Source organism: Linepithema humile, chromosome 2 (assembly GCF_040581485.1).
Source record: "Linepithema humile isolate Giens D197 chromosome 2, Lhum_UNIL_v1.0, whole genome shotgun sequence".
NCBI classification, from domain to species: Eukaryota; Metazoa; Arthropoda; class Insecta; order Hymenoptera; family Formicidae; genus Linepithema; species Linepithema humile.
The window spans coordinates 8,227,659-8,251,755 of NC_090129.1; the positions used below are offsets into that span (position 1 = coordinate 8,227,659).

Below are 24,097 nucleotides of genomic sequence, written 5' to 3' on the forward strand. Positions count from 1 at the left end.
ACCAATACTATTTTTACTTATTTAAAGATAAAGGACAATTTATAGAATCTCCGTTAAATAAAGACACATTTTCAAGCCACATGGCGCTGGAGCGTGTTTTGATTTATTGCTTATCACGCAATTATACACATTTAAAGATTGATCTTTGCAATCCTTTGTGTCGTGATAAAACGGCCGTTTAATCGAGCGGACAAATGAAGTCACTATAAGCACTTCGTGCCGCAAGCATCGTATTGAAACAACATTAATCCTTATGTGAACGATACTTAATAGCACGAATGAGAGCCCGGCGCGTACATACGTATGCACGTACATGCATACATGCACGAGCTCCATCGGACCGTTGGATGGTAACCTAGTTTTGCGTGCGCTGAAACATTCAGCGACCCAGTTACCCCGCGGCGGGGATATCGCGCCGCGAATACGGATCAACAAGCTTCCCGACCTATATAACGTCCCGGATCCACGAGCTGCATTTCCGCGTGACGCGCGCTCGGCAGGTCGATCGTTCGCGCGTCACATCGAAAGTCGACAGCGCGCCGTCGCCGTCGTCGTCCCGGCGGAGCACGCACAGGAAACTTCGCCGTTGATTTTCCACACGAGAAATGACTGCGCGGTCGCTTCTCGAATTACTAGTTTTATCCAACTGCGTGAAATACAACTGGTTAAATACGAGAAAAGTTCCGCGCGTCTCTTTACGCCCACGAGCGTAACTTGGATGCGAGATTCGTGCTCGAACAGCCATTAAAAAGCTTTTTGCGTTATGTTACCGGTTATAGTTAGAAATAAATCGCACTCTGCGGCTAACGCAGCTTGCGCTCGTCCAGCGAAACAATCGCTCGAAGGAAAAAAAAAAAAAATATTGCCATCGGCGGATGTGCTCTTAACGATCCATACGACCGACCAACCGACCGGCCGGTCGCTCTATCGCGCCGCACACACACACGCGCTCGTCCTCCAACTGATCGCGTTGCGTAACGTTATGTCACGATGATAATGGTACCGTGTAACGTCAGCTTTGCAGGCGTGTGTACCACTTTACGATTTCCACCAACGAGCTCGATTGACTTGTCAGAAGGTGCGATACGTATCGGCGGCGGCGGCGGCGGTGCACGCGTGGCTGCATAGCGGATACGCTATACCATGAAGTCGTTCCCGCTAATGGCTTTATAGTTACCTCGGTTTCCAATCTCTACCTGTGCGTCAATATTTACGTGTCTGTCAGTGTTACGGTGATGCACATCACAGACGGCGATATCATTCAACAAAGGGATAGCTAGGGATAGATAGCGTGCTTTTGGATTTTCTAACAATAAGATTATCCAGCACGCCCAAGCTTTCTAGTAACCCAATCTCGGCACACGATAGAAAATTAGAAAAATAAATTTAAAAACCGTAATCATATACATTCGGAAACTATTTAATGGAGAAGGAAAGTAAATGAATCATAAATTAAATAAATTAGGAATTAACTTTTGACGAGGGAAATTATGTAACATATCCCATGAATTTGTGAATATCGGCTATTTCCGAACAAAAGGTTTCGATTGTCTAAATTGAAGAAAATATTATTTTTTTTATTATCGATTATCGGTGCAACGCAGAATCTATTCGCGTCTCAACGGTTCTCGTCGATTGCCGCGTTTATTATCGTACACCCAGTATACAACGGAACGCAAAGAACAGTTGCTCGCCAGTTGCCTAGTTGTGGGCACTCGTCAAGCGGTATTGTGTTTACTGCTCGACAATACAACCGGAGGAAAGGAAAGGAAAGGAAAGATTTCGGCCGAAACCGCCATTCTCACGGCCCAATTTTTTTCTGCCGCTTTCGTCGCCCGTAATTTGCACGCGATGCTCGAGGAGAGACATCGGAAGATTGCTGTCCACCTTGAGCACTTCGGCCGATTCGTTAATCCGATCCGTAAATGTACAAAACGGGCTTAATGACGAGTGAGAGGAGCCATAACGAGGCGCACACGCACACACGCGCAATTTACTTTCCTTCTCATTATTGTAAAATTCCACGAAATGCGGTCGCGGTCGAAAAGCTTCCGGTATACCGCGGCTATAAATCAGGACATATCTTGATCGAATTTGCATCAATTCTTTTCGGATAGTATTTAATTACTTGCATTTTGCATTAATGTAGATACGACATGCGAATGATATTAAGACATGATGTAATTAACGTTTTTTTGCTGCGTATTAGAATTGTTATTGCTTAATAATTGATATAACGTGGTAATGTGAACAATCAGTATTATGTAATACGGTGACGGTGTATATTCATGAAGAATCAGTGGGCGTGCATGCTGTTTTACATGCTAATTTTCAATGTCAGTTTGCATATCCAATGCTATATATCCATCGTATGTCTTTTTTTTATGATTTCGAGAAGGTTAGTCCTGCGATTTTATTGGAGTTTATTTAATCTCCTTTTCGTTTCTTTAATTCGCCTTTCAATTTTCAGATACGATAAATATTGCTCTCGGTATTTTCAGACTTCTGAAATGTGAAAAAAATGCATCAGTTATGATCAAAGCTGCATTGAAATACAGACATTTATTCGAACTCGAACGTATTGAATGCGTGTAGGATGCAAACAGAGAAGAGTAGGATTAAAGAGATAGATAAATCCGATCGGTAAGCAGCAATGGATGGGGAATGCTTGAATGAACGATAAACGACGCTTTATTTCTTGCTTCCAACGGATACTTGGAGACGAGGAGACGAATTACACGCCGCGCAAGAAGCATGTCCGGGTTTTTTTCCTTTTTTTTTCTTAATTATTGCCGTGCCGATTATCTCCGAGCTCAATCCCTCAATCCGTACCGGTATAATTCACGTACCGCGTAACGGTACAGCTTCGCCTCAAAAGTAAACGGTTTCGAGTCGTTTCCCTTCGCATCGAGCGGCCAATCTACGCAGTTGTTCTAATTAATGTCTTGAAATTGCTGCTTCCGCGGTAATCATAAGTCGATCGTAATCTCGCAATTAGCAACCAACGGGCGTACATATATCAAGTTTGCGGCGAGTTTAGAAAACCGTGAAAAGTAAAAAAAAAAATAAAAATACTGCTAGGACAGAATGTAAGAATCTTCTGGAGTTTCCAAAATTCAGAAAAATCCTGAATTTCTCTTTTTTATATGAATTGTATACGGGATGCCTCTGATTGATCGAACTTTCTTTTAAATACCGATTTCTTCGATTAGTTTCAAGTTGATTTTTTCTTAGCAATAACGTCAAAGAAGCTGTTAATTTTAAATATTATACGCGTGTATAACTAATTCTTATGTATTATAATTTTATAAAAAATAAGATTAAATTAAAATAAAATTGTAGTTATTTGCCTTCTTAAAGCACAGCTTCTGAAAAGTTTCTCATCTTCAGAATCGCCTTGTACTTATAAAATAATTGATCTGTTGATGTTTTTGTTAAGGAAAAACCGATTTCCAATTGCTGTTAGGAAAAATTGGCTTGATAGATCCGAGACACTCTATATATCGGCTCGAGTTGAGTTGAAGGAGTAACCTTCGCCTGCCTTCTCGTTCTAAGTGGCACGACACATGTAACGGTTGATACACGAGAAACGGGACAGCCGCGAAGTGTGTGCTTGGGTGTTGCTTTCGAAATGCCGGCTGATACGTGCGTCATTATGCCGGCCGACGCTCTGTGTTTCACTTTCGACTCTCGGTGCACCGCTCCGGAGCGTGGAACGGCTGGCTTAGCGGCGGCCTTGACTACGTCGTTTCACGCCCCCTCTTTTGTACTTTTTGTCCTTCGTATGATATATATTCGAGAGGGCCTACAACCTTCTCCTGGAGAGTTACTCCTAGTTACGCTCGATATTATCTCGAAAGCTGCACCACAGCGGCAACGTAAGACACACTTCTCCGTCTTTATGCGCTGCCTTTGTTTGAGAAAGGAACGATATTCTTGTCAGAATTAGCGAACATTCTGTTATATAAAACTTTCGATTATGTCAACAGCTTGGGTTAAATTTTCATAGAATTTGATAAAAATATTAAGATATTTCTTTCATTTGTTCTACGCTTTTACGCGTATGATTTTCTACGATGCAAATATTATTGAAGTGAGGAAACGGCTTGCACTTCTTTTCCGGTGAATTTATCTATTTTTGAAACATACTGTAATGCATTGTACGTCTGGCTTACTTTGTGTTTCCCGTGGATTTACGTTGACTATACATTTAGCTTGGTCACTTTATCTGGTCGGAGAGAGCACCTCATGATTGTAGAAGAAACGACAATGTCGTATAAGCACCTACAGACGTACGTACTCTACGTGCAGTATTAACGTGGAAATCTATAGACTTTCCTGGAAAAGCTACGATCAGCTATAGGTTTCCCGCGCCATCGAGTATTACTGTGAGACCAGCGCGGTCTCCGAGTGAAATGACACGACGTATCATTTCATGTGACTTCAAGAAAACTTTATTCGAGAAATGCGCATAACTTTGACATCGATTTTTTATGTTGTTCCGAATTCGACGAAGATTGATTGGTGGTAAAAGCATCGCTTCTCTTCGTAGAACAAGAGTTCCTAAAAATTATTCACGTTCATGTTGAAAGGTCAATTATCGAGAACCACCGGCTGTTTCTCAGAACATGCATTTCGCGAAAGAATTGGAAATATTCTTCTGAATTAATCGAGGTGAAATTGAAAATTGTAGCTGCTGCTGAGAAAGAGTTGCGCGAGTAAAAGCAATATTTGCATTACAATAAATTGCATTTGAACTAGAATAATGCTAAGTTTAATTTGATGTACATGTACATGATGTAGCGGTACTATAGTATGTCGTAATGTATATTTCAGATCCAGGAAACGACGGCCAAGCTCGAACAATGATTCCGAACGGATGTACAGCGGTTGGGGCGAGAGGGTACTCTGCGGACGTGAGGGTTGTCGCACCAACGAACGCGGTGATTGCATGGACGAATGCGCTGCCGCCCTGGTCCTTATGTCGCTCTCGTGCTCACCTCACAGTCCTCACAACCCCCCGCCACTTCACTGCCAATACAATTATGCTGGTATTATGCTCTGATATTTATACAAGTCGGAAGCCGGAAAAAATTACAATTTTTGCAGCTTTCTATCATTATCTATCAATCATCAAAGCATAATTTTTTTTATTAAAATATTTTATTATATTTTTACAATTTACTCGTAAAAACGATGCTGCGTAAATCGTCGAAGAATGAACTAAACTCACGCAGTGGTTTAAGCGGGCGGAAATAAATTGGAAAACATTCAATCTGCGACAGGTTCCTGGGGGAGTCGTGGAGGCGTAAGCGGCGGCATGGTCGCCGGTTCACCAGGAATCGGCGGCATGTCGAACAGCAGCAGCAGCAGCGGGGGTGCTTCCTGGGGGCGAAGCGCTACTCCCAGTCCTCCTCTTAGCGAAGAGGGTGTACCGACAGGGAGTCCCCCGTGTCCAGCGACGTCGCACCCCTCGCACAATCAACCGCACTACCCCTATAACGCGTCCGGCTCGTCGTCGAGCAGCACTCCGGGCTCGACCACGTTAGACGAGGGAATAGTACCCGACTACATTGAGGAGCAGCACCCACGTAAAAAGGTGAGTAACCTTTTCCGGTGTTCGTTCACCTCCTGCGAGTAAGGCGAGCGCGACGACGTCGAGCCGCGCGCTTTGGTCAATATTTCGCGTGTCGTACGACACGAGTTTATTGAACGTGCTAACAGACTGAGAATAATTTCTGGAATTCTCGGAAATTCATTGGAGGACCCCCTACAAGTGTTCCGTATACGACAGTCGATTTTAACACGTTGAATTTTTCGTATTTACTCGGCGACATCGTGAAGCATCCAGCGACTTCCGCCGCCACCTCTTTATCAACCGTGACCTTTGAAACTAGTTTCCAGAGTCGCGTGTTCGCGCTACTTCTAGCAGCTCTCGTCCTCGCCCGCCGTCTTTAAAAGTCTTCATTGACCTTAATCTCCGTGAATAATATACACTCTCGCGTATCAGCGCACGCCCAATTCAGCTTGCCAAGCCTCGGCGACGAAGACAAATGATTTTTATAAAAGTCGGCTTAACTAACATCAGCGACGCCGCGATCGTCGCTATATCTCGAGCGTGCATCATAGAGTTGTCGCTGCGCATTCCAAAAGCTATCGGCACTGTATCTATTCAAGTGTCGTAATTTTATGAATTTAACATTGAATGCTGATCTGCTCATCGGCTTTCTATATATGCAAACGACAAAGCAGTGAATCTTGACGTGCATTGATAAAAGCGTTTTTGTGCCTTCTCATTAGCGACATAAAGTATGACGTACCCTTGAAGCCTATGTATATTGAAATAACACGTCCTTCGCGATGAGAATACAAGTTCGCCGTGATAAAAATCGAATGGCCTTCGAGATGCCGCGTGTTTGTGTCTCCGTGATTAATTCTTTCCGCGTCCGCGTAGTAGTGTGTAGTAGCTTAATTAACGTCAACGAATACGATAAGTCTATTGCGTAAGATATCGGTGTGGCACACTAGGGTGAACCTTGCACGTTACACACGTGTGCATCGCTCGATCTGGATTAGATTGAATTCGCTTCCTGAGGATCGTTCGTATCTCTTATATACAGAACTGAGAAAACTCATGACTGCAATTTCAGTTTGAATTTACATTTTTATCTATAAACGCTAAAAAAAAATATATTTTGCGGCAATTGCATATAAATAAAAATTCCATTTTTGCGCGTGTATTCAATTGCATCAAAATTTAAGGTTCTCGAAAATTGCATAAATGTGTCGTTACATAATTTTCAAAAGCAGACTAGCGTAAAAAAAAAAGAAACGCTTTATATAAAAATCGCAAGCTTTTCGAGCGGTCAAAGCGATCGGATATATTGCACATTCTTAACTGACATTGACGCGTAACGCGTGCTGTTTTCGAGATGACGGTGAACTAGTTTTCTCTTTTCGAGTGGACGAGTCAGTGAAAACGAAGTCGCTTTCGATCGTTTCGTAATGTAACACGGCCGATTTCCATGCGATGTAGTGTAAGCAGTCAGGAAGAGAACGGAACGACGTGCGTAACATACCATTTTTGAAATTATAGCGCTTAGGCAATTGTTTTACAAAGTAAAATGTTAAGATATGCAACACATTAACGTTTATGTGATAATATTTCTATCAGAAAATTAATACAACTGATAAATTCTAGCAAAGGCGACTCTTATTTTAATTACTATTACATCATGCAAATGGTTTCGGAATAACAAGATTATTTCTTCATATCATAGAAAATAACTAATTTTTGTACTTTATTCTTAATATTTTTAATATATTGTAAATACGCATATTTTCTTAAAATCTCTGAGATTAACTAGATTATTCGAAAGAAGCAATCTGAAGACAGAAGGGAAAATGTCTCGGAATATTTTTATGCAACATATGGGTAGGATATTTTTGTCGTCATGAATCGGACAGATTTCGCACTATGCGCTGGCACAGGAGAGAAATATCGCAGATATACCGCGCTAGTTGTTGCGTGCTGGCAGTGACGGTGGTGCACGATGGCCCTGACCGGTCAGAGATGCAGGCGCGAAGATGCTCGCCGAGGCGGTCGGATTCGTCTTCGTTGTCGCGCGAGCCAAGCCCGCGCGCATGATGATGACATAAGCGCTCCGGCCGAGCCAAGGATGTAAACACGCGCGGCGATTTTTTGGTATTTCGTAAGACGGCTAACAAGCCGGACCTTGAGGTATTATCGCCCCGCGCTAATCTTAGGTACACGGCCCAAGCGCTCGCTGCTTTCGGCTTGCACGGAAAATCGTGGCGGCCGATGGTGTCGCGCTCCGGAAATAGCCGCTAAAAAGAGCGTGGCGGAAGGCCTAACCGACCAGATTTGCGCTAACCGCTTGTTTTCTGTCTTTCCAGATTCGAGCGAAAGTCAGCCAGGACCCGATCGAGACAGAACCAGGCGCTTGCGCGACTTTCGAAAGCGAACAGGTAAGCCCGATTTCCTTCACGCGTAATTGGAGAGAGACTCGCTTGCTGGAAATCTCGCAGATACCAAATTGCCGGTCCCTCCCTCTTAACCCCATCAGTATCAGGTTATTTTCTGCAGAAAAGTATGAACGAGAGTACTGGCTGGGTACTTTATATCTGCGATATCAAGTGTGTTATTTTTCAGTATTACAGTTTTCCAACTATAATGCGAAAAATTATTTCACAATAGAGAAACTATTGATTAGAGAGATTGGATGAAACATATTATTTATTTTTGAATTTTTATTTACATAATGATCAAATTTTTTGTATCAGTAACAGAAAGGCAAAGTATTTTTCACTTTTGTACTTTGAAACTATTTTCGATATTTTTAAAAAATCTGTAAGATTTGTTTCTATGTTACACTTGTTACCTGAATTGTAAAACTGCATAGAGATTTCAATGCGATAGTAAAGTTCCTTTTTCCTCCGAATTATTTTGCAAAAAGTAGCAATTATCGGTGCTTACGAAGCGGTGAAAAGGAAACGGGAAAATTTCGGTTGAAAAGAAGCGAAAAGCACTCGCAATCGGTATCATTCATACGGGTGAATACGAACACGTTCGTTATCGAAATCTCCCGTTGACAGAGTAAGCAATCTCTGCGTGTAAATGCGACCCGACTTTACTACTATCGCTACCACTACTATTACTACTACTACTACTACTCCTACTCTCTCTCTCTTTCTCACTTGGATCAATATTATTCGTAACCTAGTTTATCGAAGGTTCCTACTTTCACCGGTGCAAGCAACTAGCATTTAAAGTCATTCATCTCAAAGTCAATAATGTCATCAAACAATTGCGCGTCTTGACATTCACGATTCTTTCAACGGAAATCGTTGCGCATTAATCAGATCTGGCGTATAATTTACGAAGTCTAATGCACAACACGAATACATGCATACCTAAAATGACCAGATTGCCGAGGACATGTCCCCTTTTTGACGAGCGTCCTCCGAAGTTCTCGCGCATTTGTTCGCATTTTTGTCCTACTTAGTTTTATTTTCGTATTTACGGTGCACGATTGAAAAGTCAAATGTATATTCATAGTTTTGTTTTATTTAAACTCTAAATTGAATGCGAACTATTAACAATCCTCATTTCATCGTTAATGCGCGAGTAAAGGCATAAATAAAAGAAACTGTATAAGCATCGTAAACTTTGAATAACGAGCCTCACAATACACCTGGCGAGCAATTAGTGATAAAATAATTTCGCGGAACAATCTTGACAAGAGAAATTTAAAAAACTGTAAATGTCCTAGTTTTGTCTTCTCTTTAAAAATCGGGAGTGTCCCAGTTTTCTCCCATATTGTCGCGAGAGAAAGATGGCCAATTCCACCTGTGCTCGCGCGTATCGGCGCACCTGACCCAATTGACCGACTCGAGGATATCTCTGGGCAACAAGGCGACCAAGGTCGTCGGCGTCGTTCCCTAGATTCTCACAACGCCTAGCGCGCTCGTCATCGCGAAAGGTCACCCGATCGAGATAGGAAAGAGAGACGGTGCACCGTTCCCATATCGCGGCATCCATGAACGGCGAGCCCGATAGGCAGGGGAGGGACGGAGCGCGTGAGAGAGATGGAAGGGTAGCCAGGAAGTTCCAGCTGAGTAGTGTGTTACATCGTCGAACGACTGCGATAGAATGCTACACTTCCTTCCCCCCCTTCCTGCTTTTCCTCCCTCAGGCAGTTTCCCCACCCGTGTGTCCGACGCACGCGTGCATATATGCGCAGTGCTGTAGCAGCGCAAATAGATCGACAGGAGTATCGAGTGCATTTCGAGCGGGAGGAGATTTCCTTTGTCTCTGTCGTGTGCGATTATCACGTCGCATAAATAGCTGGTTCGAGAATTGATCGTCTCGATCGAATATGTCAATGGAATTATAAAACAAAATAATGCAAGCATATTTTTTTTAGACACAAAGATTTGCATATTTATGAAGTACACGATTAAAAGCATGTTCTGATAAAATTCGCGGACTCTTTCGAAGGACTCGGTTTTAACGATAAATTAGAATTCTCTTGCCGGTCATCAGTCGAGCACATCTTTATTAGATCTCGAATAAATCTCTCGGAAACGAAGATTGAAGTCGACGCAAATTAAATTCTATTAAAAGATCGTGCTGAAATATCTTCGTCGCGCATGGACCTAGATCTCTGAGCCACTTGGAAACCGGTGTTTTTCGATTGAATGTTACATGATAATTTCCGCAAAAACAACCTTAGTTTAAAATTATAATTTACATCTAAAAGGATGTTATATTATATCAATCCAACTAGACGATGCATAACAATTGTTCAAGTGTAGTAGTAGTAGTATCGACAGTATTGTCTTCTTTCATCAATATTTCTTCCAAATCTCAGCTAAACGATCAGAAAACGATAAGCGTATCGATTGCCAGCAAATCCATCGTTGATTTCCTAGATATTATGACATCAATGTTGGATCGAAGCGAATAGTTTCTAAATTGCACGGAGATCTACATGCCGTGACAAATTGCTGAAATTACCTTTTCTTATCCGTACCGCGTAACGAATCTAGGCTGAATCCTTAAAAAGTGAGGCTCGCAGCCGACGTGAGCCAAATTCCATTAAAACGCCGCGCACGCGCCGGAATATCCTCGCTCGTTGTACTGTATACCTGCACATGGACCTAGATCTCGGAGCGGCGCGCGCGAGGACCGGCGCCGTTGGTGCATCGCGTCGCAGTGCACACCAACGTGACGTCATCACGAACGGCACGTGCCCCTTCCCCTGCCCGCGCCCCCCGTTGCCCTCGAATGCGGCATTACTCGGCGGCGGAGGGAAGCGGGCCGGGGCAGAACGGGGGGCAACAACGACGGGGGCGGCGGCGCGGAGGTGCGGAGGTAGTTAAGGTCACCGTGGCCCTGACTGCACGCGCGCGAAATAATATCGGTGTGCAACCGTCGCTGGCGTGTGCGGGCGTGCATTTGCCCTGTATATGTGTGTATCTACATGTGTGCGTGTGTGTGTGTGTGTGAGAGAGAGAGAGAGAGAGAGTTGTATGCAACGCGCGCGGAGAACGCACGGAAGATTTATTTCTAGTTCCGCGTGCTGCCGCGTTTTCTAACCCAAGGCTTCGTCGGCTAGATACACGAGTCGCACGAGTGTCCCAATGGCGGACCTTGACCGTCTACTTCGATGTTCGGACGGTCGTCATACCGTCTGGTGATCGGTGCAGATCTGCGATACTGCGACGAAGTTACACGATTTTATATGCTCGTGATTCGGAGCGACAGCTTCTTCCCGACCGTTATGACACGCAATGTACCGTTCCGTGACGGTATTTCGTGCCAGATTATTTCAGTTCGGAATGAGCCCTTGCTGCTTTTACTAGAATTTAAAGAAGGAAACACATTCACTACGCCTGCAGGTTTAAATCGATTGTGAGAAACCATGTGCAAAACCGCTTGGTGGGTCTGCTTTTGAAAGGGAAAGTCTAAAAAGAGATGTTTGGAAATTTTGTTGAAACTATTAGCCTAAAAGTTTCCTAAAGGTGTGATTAATAGCAACACGATGACTATTCATTTGTCACCATTTGAACAGTTGTCCAGGGATGAGCGTGTCGAATGTGTCTCTTCCGGCTGAATCTTTCTTTACACATGTTTTCTTCCTTTAGAAATGTTTTCTCTTAATTTTCTTTAGCATTTCTATTCTTTCGTTACTTTTTAAGAAAATATTTCTATAGAGGATTTCCTACATAGCAATCTTTTTTAGAAAGGTTTCTTCCATAGAAATTTTCTCTAAATTAGTTCTTTTATTTATTTTATACATTATCTAGAAAGTTAAAAAAACTTTACCCTTGACGATTATTTGTCAAATATTTGTTTTCGTAGGATTACAAAGCGCGTTACAAAGCGCATTCAAATGGGACTTACCTGGCTTCCTTTGTGCTACAAATTTGGAAAATTTCACATCTTTGATCTTTCCGCATTCTATTGTCACTCGCATCATTTCAATATTTCAATTCTTGCCTAGCCTTACTGTATTTTTTCGCACTGCTTATATCTAAATTTACTTAAGTGTGAATTTTTATGTCACGTAACGCACAGTATCTGTCGATTGATCATGTAAATTGCGTATTCGCGAGGCGAGAAAGAAGAGTATGACGCATACAATTTGAACTTGAAAAGAGCGTCAGCGCGCAGTTTATCGGATGCATCGATTCAATGCCGATCGTGCCGGCATTTGCGTGCGCGCCCCGTGAGTTCTGGGCCGCCGGGTCGTATTCTGACATGTTCGTCCACCTTACGTAATACACGTTGCGTAAACTTGACGTTAGGCGTAACGCTCGCCATACATATTTCCGCGCGCCCGGCAACAACCACAGCTCGTGAAGGATCTGGCCTTACTGAGCGACGTAACCCTTCCGTATTATTTCTATGCTCTTTAAACGTTCGCCGGAACTGATAAACGCAAGGTTTCCGCACGTTTTCCGTGATTTTTGTCGCCTTTTGATAATTAAATATCAATTTTACAAATAATTGTATTTCTTTCAAAATAATTATTTCATTTGGCATAATTTAGAATTACAAGTCAACACATTTAATTAAATCGAACACATTAAATATGAAATCGAACGAAACACGACACAGTTATAAGAATTTATTTTGCACCGTCAACAAAAATAACAATAATGAAATAATCATCGATCGAACACACTTGCGAGCTGTTAAAATTTAAAAATGAGCAGATATATTTTTAAGTAATATGTTCCGATGCTCACTTATTTTTCAAAACAATCCTCGCTCTTTTGCGACATCACGCTTATACACAAACAAAATTTGCTGTTAATTGCAATTTAAAAAATGAATTGTAAAGTTGATTGAGAAATTTCATATACATTTTCAATAAATATCAAGAGTTTCTCAACGGACGCAAAATCGCGCATTAATAAAGATAGTTTGACAATCGACTCGGAAGTGTTAATAACAGCGAATTGTAATGGGAAACGCGATGATTACAGATATTCGTGCGCTGAGTTAGAAACAAATCTTTCGTGCATACTACTCGTGCGTGTATGTGTGTTGCACAGATTGCAGATATTATCTGCTGCGCGTGTTGCAGAGTCAGGGCCATCGTCTAGTAATTTTATTTCTGATGTAACGTATCACCATAGGATACCGACTAAACTAAGAAAACTTCGTTTACATATATATACACACGTAGCTTCTAAGTTTTATTTAAAAAAAATTGTTATTCTCGCATTTCACATTTCTCATTGTTAAAAAACAACATCATAATTCTTTCAATTCCCGACGAAGAACTCCCTCAAGAAAAATTTATCGCTTCACTCGAATTTACTACCATTTCCTCGCTATCAGCTGTACACATTTTTACGGCAAAATGTCAAATAGAATGATTCCAATGAGTTCGTATGATGTGCGTAAGCATCGCATGACATAAGTCAGAGACCATGACACTGACGTTATGTACATAGGAAATACGCGCCGTTGTCTTTCTTCTCTTCGTCCGCGTGTCGCCATTAATTCTCATCTATCTAAGCGCGTAATTGACTATTTTTTTTTTCTGAAAAAGATTACTTCGATTTTCCTTTAAATGTAATTGCTTGTATGAAAATTCTACGATACATTTAGCTTCATTCATTTGCAACGTGCGTTTAATGTATTATAGAAAATATTTTCAATTTTTTTAGCGTTTTAATGTGCTAAATTCGATTTGTCAGAAAATAGGAATAAATTTATCGTTAAAGTGTCAAGTTTCTGCTGGCATTGAATTTGGCACGTCTTGCAATTCCGGCTAGAAATACATTCCGCTGAAGATCAAGGTTGGAAATAAGAAGAAAAAAAATATGTGCATTAAGAAATCAACGTTGCGTATCGTATATTGTTCTTCGGAAGGCTATATCGCGTTGTTTTAAGAGTAGCCTCAGCGACTACCACTTCGGCGACCTTGTAAGGTTTGACGTGGCAGCTGTTGAATAACTGGAGAACGGCACCCTTCCCTCCATTCGAACTACGAGAACCTATCAGCACAAGAAACAGCTCGCCTGAGAAAGGACAGCCACTTTTCAATACGAACGAGTTTTCACTTAATCAATTCGGCAGACTCTATTAACCAATTCGTCAAGTCGTATATTATAATGAATATTAATATCGCATTCGTTACGCTTCCTTAACTCTCCATGGCTTAAACAGCTTCTAACAGCATATATTAGTTACGATAGTAGTTTCTTCTTGTACATTGATTTCAAAATATGCATGCATAAAACTTTAATCATTACTGAAGACGTAAAAATGAAATGAAATAAGATTTATCTTCCTTTATTTTCCTTGAGTTTTTCTCGATTATTAGTTTCAATTAATTTTTCCAATTTCCATGAGTGAAGTCGACATTCTTTCGTCAGAGGAAGTACAGTTGACACGGAAAGTTTAATCTCACGAAGATGAAGGGAAGCCGTCTACAAATTAGAACCATTCTTATTGTACCTGACAGTTCGCACGGGAGAAACTGTAATTGTGGCGTCATACATCGGAAGTTCTCGCCGATGAGATAATCCCGGGCGACCGTATGTCATGTGGCTCGCGTGCGCGAAACTTAGGAATTCCGCGCGCGACTTGGATTCCTACGGCGGAATGCCACGCTCGTGGTAGTAACGCAGGCGAAAATACAATCGACGGTTCGTCCGGGAAGCCGTTACTAGTCGTGCCGGTTAACATTTGTATCGAGCGCAAACACGTATAAATAGTTCACGGAGGTCATTAAGAGGGACGCACATTACTAGATAGGACGAAATTGTCATTCCGCCGGCGAACGCTTCGAACTCGCTGACGACGGAGGTATGTATATATAACTCGTCATATGCGTCATACCGAAGAGTTTCGCAAACGGGATTGACGGGCATCCGAACGATAATAAACTACTCGGCACGCGGTTGCTATGACGTTATAAGTGGATTGAAATCACTGGCAGCTTCTTTTCGTCAATACATAATGACGTGTTTCTGTTATTTTTGCCTCCTATGTGTGATGTCACAATTGAAGTACCGGAGTCTTAATATAGATAGGCAGAAAGAGATTATGTAATCTTCTAAATACTTTTTATCAAATTGCATTATAAGAGATATGCATACAATACGATATGATAACAATTGTTTGTGGCTTTCTACAACATTAGTATGCATAACGATCACAATGATAATATGTAATAATAAAATTCAACTATGAAAGTCAAATACAATTTAATTATCTTTTAACACTCAAATAATATTAGGACAAATCTGTGAAATATTAAATCAATCGCAAATAATATTGTAAAAAGAATTTTATGGTGTTAATCGCGTCGCAAATATCAGGCAAAAATAAAAATCTCTTTCCGTCGTTCGGCTTGTCAGCGGTAGCAGTAACATTGACACTAGAACATTCAATTATTTTAGCTTACGACGATGTGACGTCATGTCTGGAGCATTGAGCTCTTTATTACAGCCAATGTTGGACTCACTCGTTCTCCCTCTCCCTCCCCTCCCCCCTCCCCTCTCTCCTCTCCGTCTCTCTTTCTCTGTCGCGTTGTTAAAACTTTTCGGCTGGAAGGAGAGTCAAGGACGCGCGTTCGCGAATTTCAGCTGGTAACCAGGCACACCGTCCGGTGGGGATGAGATACCGTGCCGTGCCACACGGTATGTGCCGCTCATTGTCCTAGGTCCTGACTGCCTTTTTTTACGCACGTCGAATCGACGCGTCGTCGCGCCGCGCGGCAACACGAAGAGGACCGTCTTCCCTTATCGTGCGTGATCACGTAATATCGCGAGTCCCATATGCTTCGCAACGCACTCCGCTCGGGATTTGTTTCTGCTTCAACGAGAAATTGCATCGGGATCAATTTAATGAGCCGTCACGGTGTCAAGACCGCACAACTGTAAATAAGAAAATTGTTTTCGGAGGTTTTCGTTTGTGCCGTTTAATTGAAATGTAAAGTTATGCACCTTTGACGTGCAAATATCTTGACTCGCATGACATGCAAATCGTAAAAATCTATACAGTGAGCCTTTTTTTTTTTTTTTTTAACTTTTGCCTTTTCCATGCACAGCTGGATGTGGGCAGTCGACGGTGTTTCGTAACGCGCCCGATGACTCCCGTCATTTTAGCGCGGCATCCTGCTCCAATAATAGATGCTCGTGACAGCTAGCTCTATCGCAGTGCGACACTTATTTTAAATTCAAGGTGACGCGAATTTTATTGCGAGCACGGTGACACATCGATTATTTGGAAGTCTCATCACTCCCGATAATTATTCCCGACGAGACAGACGCGCGGTATCTTCACAATATCTCGCGGCTGGTGACTAAAATTAAACAGATTGCGCGTATCATGCGACGGCAAACGGCACGAAAGAAGAAAGAGCTTTTGTGTCGTTCGACCTGGAAAAAAAAAATAGCGTTTCGATACTCGACCGCGTATCGAGACGTGTTCTGCGCCCGCGCGAGTAACGTATCGACCGTCCCCCGCATGCTCCACCTTGACCTCCAGCTATGAAAGTATCTCGGGCAATTAAAGTGTTTAAGGGCTTTAGTAGAACCGGTCATCGAATAATCGATGCCGTCATAAAACGTCGGCGTGAGATTCTTGATGGCCAGACGACACATTTTGTGCGCGACGAGACAAACACCTATTGACCGTTTAATACCCCCGATAAATGGATAGCAACGTTATCGCGCGCCGATTATCGTATTTTCCTTCTTGTGGCGAATAAAATGTGCGCGACAACACATTTCGCTGTAGAAAGTGGATGTTCGAGTTTTTCTCTCTCCCGAATCAAGATACGAATCGCGCGACTAATCTCTGGGTAGACTCGTCAGCTGGCTGTAGGTTTTACATAAGCGTCGTTTCGACATCGGCGTAGACTGCAACTTTCTCTCGAATCGATCACGGGTCGGAAAGTCATCTATCTCCGCGCGATTCTCTAGTCCGCCAGTGAAACCGGCAACCCGTCATGATCGATGAAAGTACAATTGATAATGTGCAGCGTTACTTGATTTTCGAAGAATCGTATGAACGCCGCTCCAAACGCCTGCGGTGAATCTCGAAATTGATTATCTTGTTCGATCGAGTGCAGATTTTTATCGAATCTCTCGATTTTAAAGATCGCAATAAATCAGACAATTAAGAAGATATTCAGTTGACGTTACAGGTTATGTAAAAAGTCTGAGAAAGTTTCTGAAATTTTTTGGACCAATATTTTCTCTGATGGAATGAAAAAATTCTGATGTCCTGACGTTGTCGCATATTTTGTCCGTTGCTTTAATGCCGACGATAAAATATTCGTGGGAACCGATTTTCTGCATTTGCGTGGCTTTTTACGCTCTCAACGCCTTCAAACGTGTCGCGATCGAGACCGATAATAAGGGAATTGCGAATTGTTGTTCCTACGCGTGCGAAGTACGTAACTGTAAACTGGTCCTAACACACAGGCCGCGCCCACTTTGTTGCTCAACTTGAGTAAGTCGAGGAGAACCGGTGTATGCACGGCGCGGCAAGGCCGGCGTTGACAAAGCCGGCGAATCAATCGTTGTCATGCTCAAGCGGGTGCGCTCGCTCGCTCGCACTCCGCTCGTGCGTGCCCAGCTGATCCGCCGTGTCGCGCGAGAGCAGCAGCCGTTCACCGATCGAAGGTGAGAGGTAAAGGAAGAGAGAAATTAGAGAGAGAGGGGAAGGAGAAAAGTTTAATCCTGTGAAAGTCTTGCTGACAATCACGCAATGATTCGCACAAATAATTCTGCAAACTCTTATATATAATACAAGATCTGCATTGAGAGCCCACAAAAGTGAGTAGCAGAATTGTCAGAATTATGAAAAAATTATCGTTTTACTTTAAGCGAGAAAAAATTCGAGGAGAACGCGCCGTGAACAAGCAGAAATATGAAAAGAATCCTCGAAAACATGATTAAAATTATTATAAAGAAATGAACGTGAAATTGTGCGATAGATAAAATGAGGAAAATTATTTGAATCGATTGCATAATTCGCATCAGGATAAAAAACAAATCGCGTATATATATTAAACGAGATATTTGTTTCAATTCACTTCTTTTACGAGATAAGACCTTTTTCAAAGATTTGAACGCTCAAATCTGTGTAGATAACGAGTTTCAGTGATATGTTTACAATAAAAGATTTATGATAATAAATTGCGGTGCATAATAAGAGAAAAGGAGGCAGAGTAGGGGGTAGAGAAGGGAAAGTCCGATAATTCGCGATCAGCAAGGCATATAGTCCTGCCCTAGGGTAAGCTTATCCTTGGTAGCACCTCTCTCGTTTTGTACTGCCGACTGATACAACCGATTGGCCAATTGGGACTTGTATCCACCCACTCTTCCCCGGGTGAAGATTCGCGAAAGTAACGACCTTGACTTTGCCGTCACGGCACCGTACCGCCGATCTGACGAATCTAACGGTCGTCGGACACGTGAGCCCAATTCTATATTCCCGATTTCAATAGCGAGTACGCCGAGCGTAGCATCTCACAGTTAGCTGACACATGAATCGTGAGTGCAACAACGTTGAAGATAAACGACGAGAATAAATGGATATCGCGGACGAAATCACGTGAAGAGGGAATGGCGAAACAATTTGTTTTTGTTGCATTAATTAGCATGAATTTTGATAACGTCAAAAAAGTGCATATCATATAAATCTCTTCGCAATCGATTCAAGTTCGCGCCTCCGTGAAGAAGATTGTATAAGTGATAACGCTTGAAACGGTGTTTCTAATTGTAATTGCGACACGTTCCGTGGGAGTGTTGTTACTGTGTTTACCATGATAGCTAGAGAGATTAGTATGTCACAGAATAAATGAAGATTCCTCAGCGGATATTTTTGTAATAAAATTCGGAAGAGAGAGAGAGAGAGTTTCGTCTGTCACATTTAACGCGCTATCGCGATAAGATTGCGTCTAAATGCGAAATAAAATGCAAGTTTGTTTGAAATAAACATGTCTTTAAAATATTTGTCTGTTTTATTGTGACGTAAATACGCGTGTATGATGTGACGTAAATACGCATGTGAAGTATCACTGCATGTAGACATAAACACGTTAACACTCGCTATTAAGTAAATAACCGCACGAATTGACGTGTATAAAATCAACTGCTTTTATTTTCTCAAGTGCTGGAACTTCCTTCTGCCGTGTGAAGCCGAATTCAATTTCTCCTTGTGCAAAAATTTCAATGGCATGCAATAATTATAAAATTTTAGCCAGTCTTAAACATCGGTTTCTTGACGTCAGTTGCATTAATAGTTTGGCTCGCGATTACATCTGATTTCGGTATTCTTTTTATACGAATATCATAAGATCACAGACTTCGTAATGTGACAAAATGTTACTTTAATTATAGTGAAATATAAAAAATAAAATCTTGCGTATAAAAATCATGGACTTTTTAAAATAAATTTTTTTTATGTAGATTTCACTGTACTGAAAATTTAACAAAGTTTATGATATCGGTTGAAATTCAATACGTACGATATAGAAAGGAAAAGAAAATTTATTTGTGCGAAATTAGCGCGTGCGTGTCATGCAATACTATAATACCGGACCTATACTAATTTTTTACCGTGCAAGAATGAATGATAACCGGACGAGCCGAGAGTTCGCCGGCTATCGAGCACCGGTTCTTTTTTCGCAACAAAATTAGTCGCGTGACCTTGAGTCGGTTATTGAACCCTCCTTGCCCGATACGAGCGACGCGTCGAATCGGAACGCCCGTCGAGTTTGGAAATAACATAACGCGCGTTCGTCGTCTCGCCGATAAGTCGAGGACTCGAAATATTCCGTTTTCCTCACACAAACGTGTACACGATCGCTCTTGAAAAAATGTGACCTTATCCAACCGTATGCCGGCCGGTGTGACGAAAATCATTGAACGATAACTGCTTCGATCTATCATTCGGCGCGCGTTGAAAGCGCAACACGTGCCGCATCGCGATTCAGTATGATTACGAGTCAACTGTATAACTGTTAATTCTTAAGTATCGACATGTATTTTTCATAACATTAGTGCTGACACAGAGCACTCGCCTTCGCATTTTCAACTTCTTTCTTCTCGCTCGCACGCGTCAATAGCAAAATTATTTTTAATATCAAGGTATATGTAAGAAAGTATTTTGCTTATTTTATGCTTCTCATATTATAATAATCGATGTATTAATATTAAAATATTTAATTAATATTCAATGTAGCAAGAGAAACTGTTTGATATCTGTCCGTACTGGAAATGATGACAGTAATGGCTAATATATATCGTCGAGTCATTTCATCACGCGCAATTAAAATTTCATTGCCGCAACTCTCGCCGATACTTAAATCGCATTTTCAGCCCAAACGGTACTTGCTACCGGTTTTCGGCAGTAACTTCTCTCTCGCGTCGGGCGGAGAGACGAGGGAGGAAGAGGGCAGGATTCTGGTTTATTGTTTAACGAGGCCTGACCGCGCCGGTATTGAATACAGTATGCATAAACAGCGGTGTATCAGTTTTAAAAAAAGATATAATAAAAATGAACACACGTGAATTTTAAGTGTTCCGTGAAAATCTCCGCTTGTCATGGGATTTCCTTTTTTGGTGATCTCTCTCAACTAAATTAAATCGCGCGTTTGCGAATAAATGCGATAGAGATAATGCGATTTGGGTGCTTGCGTTCGCTGGTAGCCGTTTAATGCATATCGGCCGTAATACGAGCAGAGCCATTTTAATTGCCATTTACCCACGCATTGTGCAAAATACAATTAACGATACGTTCTGGGGAAACTCGTAACGCGCGTGAATATTATTCGGTGCGAACGCAAACGGTACCGAGTCACGCTTCTCATTTTTACAATTGTCACATGCAACGCATCTTTCTCTCGCGACTTTCTACCTTTCACCGCGTTTTCCCTGGTTTCAGAGTTTTCTGATATCCTCGCAAGATTCACAACTGCCGGGGACATTTAACAGAACACATACAAAGATTTTTGTTTAATATATTAAAGATAATTTAGTATCATATTCGTAGCATATGTGAAACTGTTAAAAGATACAAAAAAAAAAGGTGTGCGATTACACGGTAGCTTTTTGAGCAATCAATATGTGTAGTCTAGAAAAAAAAGTCAAGGTGCCTCGGTTCGCAAAGTGCATCGTCCTCGTTCGGCATCACTTCTCATTTTCTCCTATCGACTCTACGTATATATATCGGCCGTGAGCTCACTGAACGAGCGTCCTCCACCATTTCAACAAGACGCCAGCGGGGCCGGCGGCGTCCACGCTGCAAGCCGGCGACGTAAACAACAATCTGCGCAAGCGCTACGTTCCTCCCGCACCACCACTTTCTCAACAGTCGTTCGCACTGTCCTTTTCTCTCTTTCCCACTTTCAACTTCTTTCTTCTCGCTCGCACGCGTTTGTAGTTCGATTCTCTTGCTCGTGAGCATCGAGCAACCATCGCTTAGCAGCCTTCGCAGCGACGGCGCTGACCTTCATAAAATCCAACAGACAATGGCTGGTCGCGAGATCTAACGTACAAAACTTGCGCACGTTTGGAAATGTTCCTCGTACCGTGAGACAATCGCCGGAGAAAGTTATGCGGTTAATTAGGGTCCGCATCTATTCTTTCGCGAGCGAATATTTGCGCGCGTGAATTCGGGTTTATATGGAGATTACTCCTTTGTGGCTGCACGCAGCAACAATGTTGGCATTCACCGCTCGGTAGTTGCAACATCGCGATGGCTATGTCGCTGCTCACGCCGAAAGCCATTGAACGCTATTGTGCCTCGGGAAAGAGAAAGATAAAGAAGCACTCGAGCACGCACCGACGGATTGTAAATATCGATAAAAGCCGGAAACAGCGGACGATGCTATTTAATCGTACGTTTTTTCAATAAATGAAAAATACAAATATTGATTTCTCCAGCTACTGGCGAAAAAAAAAATCTTTGTCTTGGGGCGTAGGAAAAATTTGAGAAAAGTTGTTTGAACTTGAATCGGTTGTTTGAAGAATTTCTTAAATGTAGTAAATGATTTAAGTTCATATAATTGTAGAAGTATGAATTATTCAACATTATTACTAGAGTTTTATTTTTTTACACTTATGTCTCGAATATTTTATCAAAATCATAAAAGGCTATCAAGGCTATCAAAAATAAATATTTGAATCTATTAGAAAGGTAAGATAAGTGTGACATTTCTTATATCTGATTAATAGGAACAAATGTAAATAGTACACGTTAACGATAGATGCTGTCTAGATTGATAAGTAAAGTTTGCTATATTTCTCAATCTGAAAAGGATGAAAAGCAGCAAACTAGATGCGTCGAACATCCTGGAGAGTCTCATCGTGACTCACGGGTGCCTCTCCTCGTCCCTCTATGTGTTTGAAACGATTCTCCGTCTCTCTCTTCTGTGTCGACGACCTCGGTCCTTGTAAATTGCACCGAATCGCGTGCCGCGACGTGTCCCAGCTGAGTATGCTTTTTCCAGCTCGCAACTTTACGGCCGCATAGTTTGTCAGGAAAAAAAATTAGACTCGTTCGTTCTTACCGGCGTTCTTATAATTCACGTGACTCGCGCTCGCGACTACCGAAAACTTAAACAATTTCGCCGTTGTCCCGTGCCTGCGCACGCCGATTCTCGGAAAGTTCCCGCTGCGACATTCCCGAATATAATTGTATTCTGAAAACAAAGCATCCCGCGCTCGGAGATGAGTCTACTCGTGCGTTGGCAGCAGCGTGACGTATCGTTACGTCGTGATAAACTATCCCACACCACGTTCTCCCCGAAAGCCCTTGCACCGGTGTGCTCCACGACGACTATGTAGTCGCGCGACCGGTCTTTGTCGTACCTGCTGCATCACACGTGGCTGTTCTCCGCTCTCGCAGCGGTCAATCCCCTCTCCCTTCTTTTCTCTTTCTCGGCCAGATTCCTACCCTATCGTCCTCGCCTACGCGCGGCTATATTCTAAAATGTTCTGTCCCTTATTACCGCATTGTATCCCCGCTCGCCACCATCGCCGTCGCCGTCATCGTCGTCGTCGTCGTCGTCGTCGTCGTCGTCGTCGTCGTCGTCGTCATCGTCGCCGCCGCCACCGCCACCGCCGCTACGACGCGAAGGTCCCACAACAAACCCGTAGATTTTTCTCCCACCACCCCGTATAACCCCGTATACTCTCCGTGCGTGAGGCATGTTCGACGAAGCCGGTGTGTTCGAAGGGTCAACGCCCGACCCTCACCACACGCCACGGATCGACGCGCATCGTACGCGCCAACACATAGAAGTCTGGTTTGTTTTGGTTTCCCGGGCGTTACCCGGGCTCCCCACTTCTCTCTCTCCGGTGACTCCGGACTTCTCTCTCTCTCTCTCTCTCTCTTTCTCTCCCTCTTTCCTTCTTTCTCTCCCTTATTCCGTACGTTCGCGTTTTCTCCCTCTTCCTCACTTGCTGCGCAATATATCCCTATGTCCGTGAAACCCATCGCCGCGTGGAACGACGGCGTGGTCCCGAAATGGGGATTGACGGAGAGTCAGCGGTCCCAGTGACGTCAGGATGTATACACGGAACGGTACATGGAGAATGTCGTCATTTACAGACATAACAACTTTCAAAACTTGAATACAAATTTAGTTTCGCACAAATAACGATAAAAGATTTGCAAACTGGTGTCGTGATATTTACATCTCACACGAAGAATTTGCATCAGGCAAGAATTTTGCGCAACAAACAAATACATAATTCAAATTAATAATATAATTAGGTTTTTTTTATCGCATACAGCTCTCTGGAGTTGAAATAAAATTTCATATGTTTTATATATTTTCTTTTTTTTTTTGTTATCATAATGTGACATCACGTCTTCATTTCACATTCACTTCATTTCGTATTACATATATTAATACAAATTATACTATAGAGGAATGCAAATTTATTTTCGCTCAAATAGTATTTTATATTTAAATAAAAAACTCTGAATTAAAATTGGAAGAGCCGAGATATCCGTTCGCCGCGATACAAGCGGAGAAACGTTTGCATGTGAAAATCTCAGTAGCCGTGGGAAAGGTAGTGTGACGCA

General features: G+C 42.4%; 1 protein-coding gene across 2 annotated transcripts in view; it reads left to right on the forward strand.

The window, feature by feature from the left end:
• Nucleotides 1-24,097, forward strand: part of Glut4EF (Glucose transporter 4 enhancer factor) — an 81,107-nt gene that overhangs the window by 43,491 nt on the left and 13,519 nt on the right. For both annotated transcript variants that reach the window (XM_012378435.2, XM_012378436.2), the window contains 3 exons: nucleotides 4,837-5,051; nucleotides 5,286-5,599; nucleotides 7,918-7,989. In XM_012378435.2, coding sequence (XP_012233858.1) covers nucleotides 4,837-5,051; nucleotides 5,286-5,599; nucleotides 7,918-7,989 — 601 coding nt within the window. The remainder of the gene's footprint in view (nucleotides 1-4,836; nucleotides 5,052-5,285; nucleotides 5,600-7,917; nucleotides 7,990-24,097) is intronic.